The 7,500-nt window shown below is 43.8% G+C and overlaps 2 protein-coding genes across 3 annotated transcripts in view; one reads left to right on the top strand and one right to left on the bottom strand.

Annotated features, from left to right (window-relative positions):
- Nucleotides 1-7,500, bottom strand: part of LOC121305860 — a 189,323-nt gene that overhangs the window by 125,881 nt on the left and 55,942 nt on the right. The gene's annotated exons all lie outside the window — the stretch shown is intronic.
- Nucleotides 233-7,500, top strand: part of LOC121305937 (zinc finger protein OZF-like) — a 15,172-nt gene continuing 7,904 nt past the window's right edge. The window contains exons 1-4 of one of the 2 annotated variants that reach the window (XM_041237625.1): nucleotides 5,619-6,358; nucleotides 6,520-6,672; nucleotides 6,814-7,151; nucleotides 7,424-7,500. The exon at nucleotides 7,424-7,500 is cut by the window's right edge and continues 121 nt beyond it. In XM_041237625.1, the coding sequence (XP_041093559.1) occupies nucleotides 6,845-7,151; nucleotides 7,424-7,500 (384 nt within the window). In that variant the 5' untranslated portion in view covers nucleotides 5,619-6,358; nucleotides 6,520-6,672; nucleotides 6,814-6,844. Of the gene's footprint in view, nucleotides 565-1,358; nucleotides 1,545-2,310; nucleotides 6,359-6,519; nucleotides 6,673-6,813; nucleotides 7,152-7,423 lie in introns of those variants that run through there. The other variant, XM_041237624.1, reaches the window with a different exon arrangement.

The raw sequence follows: 7,500 nt of genomic DNA, 5'->3' as shown, positions 1-7,500 counted from the left end.
AATTGAACCCAGTTCATATGTTCCACACAAACTCATTTATTAATATAGGTTTTTGATTTGTCTGATGTTAAAGGTTTATCTAATGTAACAAACGTTACAATATATTATAATCCTCGTGTTTTAGCCCCACATGCATGCCTTTTGCAAGCTGCGTCAGTCTGTTGCAGGACACAGAGGAATTCATATTGCAAAGGTGCAGCAGATATCAAGAGCATTTCAAATAAGGCTTGATGTGCGATTTTAAATTCTACTGGATTAATACACAATATGGCTTTATAAAGTGTGATTTCTGCAGAAATTCAAGTAACAGCACTTCATATGCAATTTGAAATGACAAACCCAACAGTCCTGTCTCCTTTTCTTCAGTGAGAACGGATCAGCCTCGCTCACAGGAAGTTTCTGAGATGGAAGCAGCTCACGTCAGCCCAGAGCTTCCTATTCGATGGGTTGTTTCTGCAGACAGGACTGTTGAGATCAAGGAGGAAGTGACTGAGCTGGGGTGCGACCAGGCCAATGAGCGGATCCTGCAGGAGGAAACGCCACCTTCTAGCGTCACTGAGAGAGGTGAGGGAAACTGGAATGCACATCTATAGAGGGGAGGGGCTTTATTGAAAGAGGGGAAGAGAGCCTGTGGAATTACATTAGGGATTAGGGATAGGGATATTTTAGTTTTTGGCATCTTCACTGTACACCAGAAGCTGTCCAGTTTGTTTACATTCCCCATCAGTAATTTCCCCGGCATTTTTGGAACGTGCTTGTGGCAACACCCTGTCACTCTGTGATACGATTGATTACTTCATTTCCACGGAAACGGCATTTCATTCTCTAGAGTAGTTTAAACAGGAACTGTTGTACTCAGACTAACCTGCCATTGCGGGAGCAAGCGTTCATGTAAATATCCTGGGACGTGTTTTGTAGAAACGACACACTGTGACAGCGGACGCTTTGGTGCGGTTGTTCTGTTTTGAAGAGTTTCTGTGCGCAGCGTTTGTTTCAAACTGTGTATTTGTTCCAGCGATTGTGTTTGAGTAATGAAGTGTGCAAGGGCTCTGAACTTGCAGTTCTCTGTTTGCTGTTTCTGCCGCTGGCCAGCCTTCCCCCCACAGCACTTTACCAGCGTTCTATTCTAAACACTACCAGACCGTGTGCACTGCAGCTCTATTCAAGCTTTATCAGGCTTTCCTTAGCTAATTATTGATTTAAGGAGTGCATGGTAAACGCCGGTACCTCTTGCATTAGATGCCATGTTGCAATGTGCACAGCAGGTTAGAATGCAAAATTGAATAAAATTTGTTTTATGGTCATTCGGGACAACATTGAAAAACAAAAAATAAATTGAATACTGTTCTGCTTTTCAGGTGCTGAGGTGACATTTGTAAATCTTGGTAGGAGACAAGAATCAGAAACGGCATCTTCTCACATTAAAGAGGAGACCCCAGAACTGGAACCCGTCCCCATTAAAGAGGAGACCCCAGAACTGGAACCCGTCCCCATTAAAGAGGAGAGTCCTGCGCTAGAATCAGCAGAATGGGAACACCTTTCAGGTAAAAATACAAAAGAAAGATTGAAACGGCAGGGTGTATTGTTCTATTGCTGTAACTCCAGCACAAAAACAAAGGATGGTTTCCATTCATCGTAGCACTGGAACTGATCCGCATTGAAGAGGAGAGTCCTGTACTGGAATCATGTCTCCATCATTTTCACAAAACGAAAACTTTCAGAGTTCTTATCAAAATCCCGCCTCTCACTCGTGAAACTCTTCTCTACTCTCAGTGTCTGAGGCAGTCTTCTATGCGGACTTGTTTCGTTTTTCATTAATAATAGCGCTGGGAGAAATGTGGAATTGCCATATTTGGAAATCCTTCAAGATTCAGAGATTCCGTCTTTTGAATATTCGTTAGTTTTGCAAAAGCGTTCTCCAAGCCGCTGTGTTGTACGCTGTCTTTTTGAAGTTGTAAAAGTCACCAGAAGTATGACTAGGTTGTGACAGCCTTCTCTACCCACTGAATTAATAACAAAACGCAGAGCGCCGTGGCGTGGTTCTGGCGTGTGCGTGAACACGCTTTCCCCGTGACGTGTTGCCCCTGAGTTTTGTTTGCAGGGGATCGCTGCTGGAGATTGGTCCTTAACCAGCTGGTGGGCGTGTCCCAGGGGAGCTCCCAGACACACCTCTCTGCTTGGAGACACTATTCTCTAAATTTGTGGTCATCAGAGGTCACTAGGGGTTGTTCGTGGTTATGAGGGGAAATCCTGCAGAACAGTGAATGTAATAAATGCTGTATAATAACCTTTGCCTCTTTCTTTGTTTAGCTTGTAATGTCGATGAAGGAGGGCAGGACCCCACTGCATCACCCTACTGCAAAAACCCTTCCAGTGGCAAACCGCAGAGCAAGAAACACAGAGAGACGACACCCCGAGAAGAGAATGCAAAACACTGGAGAGTCCAGATTCCTTCTGTAGGAGTGTCGTTTGTTCTGGAGAGTACAGAGACTGCAGATTCTGCGTGTGTGAACAATTCTGAAACCCAGGGCAGCTTGAAGACCTTGTCTTGTTCTACTGAAGATGGGAAGAGTTCCCGGCGATTAGGCGCTCCTAAAACTCGCAAGGGAAAGCAGACAGGAGGGACTGCATTTCCCTGTGCTGACTGTGGGAAGAGTTTCAGTGAGTTATCAAACCTTAAAAGACACCAGCGTGTTCACACAGGAGAGAAACCACACCGTTGTAAGGATTGTGGGAAAAGGTTCTCTCGATCAGAGTATCTTAAAGCACACCAGCATGTTCACACAGGAGAGAAACCACACCGCTGTAGTGATTGTGGGAGAAGTTTCACTCTGTTAGGAAATCTTAAAAAACACCAACGAACTCACACAGGAGAGAAACCACACCGCTGTAGTGATTGTGGGAGAAGTTTCACTCAGCTAGGAAGTCTTAAAACACACCAACTAATTCACATTGGAGAGAAACCACACCGCTGTAGTGATTGTGGGAAGAGCTTCACTCTGTTAGGAAATCTTACAAAACACCAACGAACTCACGCAAGAGAGAAACCACACCGCTGTAAGGAATGTGGGAAGAGCTTCTCTCGATCAGAATATCTTACACAACACCAGCAAACTCACACTGGGGAGAAACCACACCGCTGTAGTGATTGTGGGAGAAGTTTCACTCAGTTAAGTAGTCTTAAAACACACCAACTAATTCACACAGGAGAGAAACCACACCGCTGTAGTGATTGTGGGAAGCGTTTCACTCAGTTAGGAAATCTTACAAAACACCAACGAATCCACACAGGCGAGAAACCACACCGCTGTAGTGATTGTGGGAGAAGCTTCACTCAGTTAGGAAATCTTACAAAACACCAACGAATCCACACAGGCGAGAAACCACACCACTGCAATGAATGTGGGAGAAGCTTCATCCGAATAGACAGCCTTAAAGCACACCAGCGAACTCACACTGGAGAGAAACCACACCACTGCAGTGATTGTGGGAAGAGCTTCAGTGAATTAAGAAGACTTAAAAAACACAGTTTAATTCATACAGCAGTGAAACCCTGGAGGCTGAATGTTCAGAACATTCTCATCTGGTGAGACACCTTCAAAAGCAGGACATTCTCACAAGACAAAAACCCTGCCGCTCAAAAAATTAATGTCATTAAAAAACGAATAAAACTTTAAAAAAAAAAAACCCATTCCTTCACAAAGACAAGATGATGAGTCTGATCCGAGCTTCAAACAAAACAGGCACTTTTCACACATTCCCAAGAGGGAGACACTCTCGCTGGTAAGAGAGAGGCGTGCCGGGATGTTTATTTCTTATAAAAACAATAATGTGTATATGATTTGGCTAAGCCACATGTCCTGTCTGTTTGTAATGAAAGCTGTGCATCTTTCACAGAGGAGGGTGTATTTTGAAGTTCCATACGGGTCACTGAAAATCCACCTTTTTCTGTCTGCACTGACACAGCAACTACACTCCTCGTCGATTACTAAACGCTCTTACATTAAAACCAGAAGGAAAAGACTGTCGCATCGCTGCAAAGGCAGGGCTGCGGCTTGGCTTCTTCACGGCTAAACTCCTGGAGCAAAGTGCAAACGCTGGGCTTCTCTTTGCATCCCTCCAGGCTGGACCGCGGCGCAGGGACCATCGCGGGATTGGTATTCTTCTGTATCCTTCATCAGACTGCTTTATTTCTTCAAGAGACTTTTGCACATCCCTCCAAGGCATAAAGGAGTGATATTTGTTGTCTAAATACAGTTTGTATAGATCTTACAGGTATTGATTTAGTTATCTCTGAAGTATCTGGTAGTTTTTCCCAAAGTATTTCGCTTCTGAATAAACTTTTTTTTTTGTCTAGTATTCTTTTACTTTGTTAAACAGAACAAACAAGCATTTAATGGAAACCAAGTTGTAAAAGATACTGTCACATTCAGCCATTCTGATACTTCAAGTAAAACTGTGTTTGCAACCAACCAGTTAAACCCCAGACATGCATCATAATTCATGCATTTCCATCACAGTAACTTAAAATCAAGTGAAAACGTGTGAATGCAGCATTTTAAAATGTGGCTTATGAAACATAATTTGCTTCAGCAGTTTGTTGTATTGCAAACTTGTAAAATGCATTCATCCCAAGATATTATGCATTACTGTAAGAGGGCCATTTTGTCAATGCTATGATGGGCTGAACACGTTTTGATTTGGTAATACGTGTGAAAAATGCATGAGAGAAAAGGCAGCACGTGTTAGAAAGTGGCTTCAGAGGGACTTTGGATTTCAAAATTACTGTTATACCCCTAACCTCTTGCTGTTGGGAGACTACAAATGAGAATCTTATATGAATTGAAGAGCCCCGCTTCATTTGAGAGGTAGAATGTGTTCAAGGAAACACGTTTCTAATGCAGTTATATTCAATAAACAATAAACCAGGACATTGTGATTTCGTGGAGGATGGGTTTACTGATGAGATGCTCTGGTTGTGTTATCTATCACTATTCTCTTTGACTTAAACAAAAGATGAAACGCCTGCCAGAACAGCATGCACAGCGATTATTCAGTTGCTCATAGTTTCAATACTCATAGTTGCATCAAGTCGCTGCAGTTGGTCCAGTTTGATTACAATTAGAATGGGCTGGGCAGCTGCTTTGCTTCTCTTACAGTGCCCAGCTTTATATGAAAGCCACTGCCTCGATTGTTTCAATGGCATTCAGCTTGTGCTTCTAGTCCGGGTTCTGCTGGGTTTGGTCCAGAACAGCATATGATGTCAGCAGAAACTCAAGCCCTCAACTGTGGAACACATTATGGTCGAATGTGCTAGATCCAGGGGAAGTGAGGACGGTATAGGGGTTGGAAATAGACTAGGGAGGGATATGGTTTGGTATATAGGGAAATCAGATAGAAAAATCAAGGAGATTAAAAAAATTAATTAAAAAAACAACAACAACAACAAAGGGTCTGACATTGCAGTAAAAGAGCTGTGAATTTGAAAAAGTACACTGACAAGGTGGCGACAGTAAGCTTTGGTTAAAAGCTTGGTGGCCATTAACTAAAGAAGAAGAAGAAGAAGAAGAAGAAGAAAGAAGAAGAAGAAGAAGAAGAAGAAGAAGAAGAAGAAGAAGAAGATGATGATCAGGGAGGAGAGCGCTGCTCTGAACGGTTAAAGCACCGACTGTCTTTAGAAAATGTATTTGTATTGCTTTCTCTGGATGCACATTTAGAAAGTTGATAGAAATCGAGTAAAAGTTGTTTACTTCGGTCAGTGCTTTGTGTACAGTTTGCACCTGAAACTGCAAAACAAACCAACTCGCCTTTTCCCCTTTGCATTGTTTTTTTTTTTTCAGTTTTGTATTCGCAAAGATCCTTGCCGAAGCAGGGAGGGGAGGGCAGGCGTGATCGAGAGGAGAAAGACGCGGTTATGAAACTGGACACCAGAGTCCGCCATGTTGGCTCCCAGTTGCTATGCTTCACTATGCGATCTGACATGGTGGTGGATCCGAAATGGCGCCAGTTTCGCTCTTTGCTGCTCAGTAATGGCTCTGCCTCGTATTTAGACGAGACCGCATCATCATTTTGGTTTCTTAACGCGTTGGGAGAGCTTGTGTGTTGTTAATAGTTTTAGCTGCAGAGGTTTATATACGAAACACAAGGTTATATACAAGCAAAGATAGAAACAGCAACCTAGTCCGACTGCAGAGAGAGAGAGAGACAAACAAGCACTTAATTCACTTTGAGTTTACAGTACAGAACAAAACAGAAAGTGAGCAACACACACACACAAAAAAACTTTTTTTTTTTAATTACGCAAACAGGACAAGGTGTCTGGCGTAGAGTTAGCGTGGAAATTAGAATCTAGCAGTGGGTAAGTTTTTTTTTTTTTTTTTTTTTTTTTTAAATAAATTTAAAACAGAACATAAAAACAGATGCAATAGGTTTTCATTAACGGATAATGTTGGTTTAACTGTATGTGTCGGGATTGTAAATATACATTTCATAAATTAAAAGTGTTTGTATATCCTGCAGGGCGAGTTCAACTGCACCGTAATGAGCAACAGCAGCGCGCATTTCAAACTCTTAATGGGGGACCCAGACACCTCTACCGAACTTCACGCCGAGCTGCTCTTTTAAACGCCTCTAAAAACAGATCTGATCAGCCCAATTTAAGATTCAGAAATGGTTCGTTTTGAAGTTAAAAGTACATTTTTCACGCTCTGGTATTTGATGATGTCATAGAGGGAACTGATTTTCGTACTTCTGACTTTTACTGTTGTCCCCTCCTGTCCCCTCCCCTCCCCTCCTGTCCCCTCCCCTCCGCAGTGTAGAGACAGCTCGTTTTAAATCGGTCGTCATGCCCCGTCGATGTGTCGCGGCTGGCTGTAGCAACACAAACGAGGGCAGATTTAAACTGCACAAGTGGCCGAAGGACCCAAAGGTTGCCCGGGTTTGGACCGAGTTCGTCCGGAAGACGAGAGCCCGCTGGAGGAAGCCGACAAAATGGTCGCACTTGTGCTCGGCCCATTTCGAGGGGCGGTGCTACGAGACTACGGAGATTGCCCGGTCCTGTGGTCTCCAGCCTCGACTGAGAGTCGTCGCGTATCCCACCATTATGCCAAAGAAGGCGTCAACGGTAGCGAAATCGAGAACGCCTCGTCGCTGTAAGTGTGCGAGGCTGTCGCCGAAACGCGGCGGGCTGAGCGGGTCTCGTATCGATGCCAGCGAGGGCTTGTCTGTGGGCGTGCCTAGTCTGAATGAGAGAGAAAGTGAGCTTGATTAAGTGACCTCAGCCCTACCCCATCTCCTTTCCTGTCTTTGTGGGTTCAATCACCCCAGGCACCCCTCTCATGTACATGTTGTAAAGAAACTTCTTTCCATGTTATCCAGCAATTCTGAAATGACAAACCCAACAGTCCTGTCTCCTTTTCTTCAGTGAGAACGGATCAGCCTCGCTCACAGGGAGTTTCTGAGATGGAAGCAGCTCACGTCAGCCCAGAGCTTCCTATTCGA

The sequence above is a fragment of the Polyodon spathula genome, chromosome 45 (genome assembly GCF_017654505.1).
Source record: "Polyodon spathula isolate WHYD16114869_AA chromosome 45, ASM1765450v1, whole genome shotgun sequence".
NCBI classification, from domain to species: Eukaryota; Metazoa; Chordata; class Actinopteri; order Acipenseriformes; family Polyodontidae; genus Polyodon; species Polyodon spathula.
This window is presented reverse-complemented; position numbering and strand designations above follow the sequence as displayed.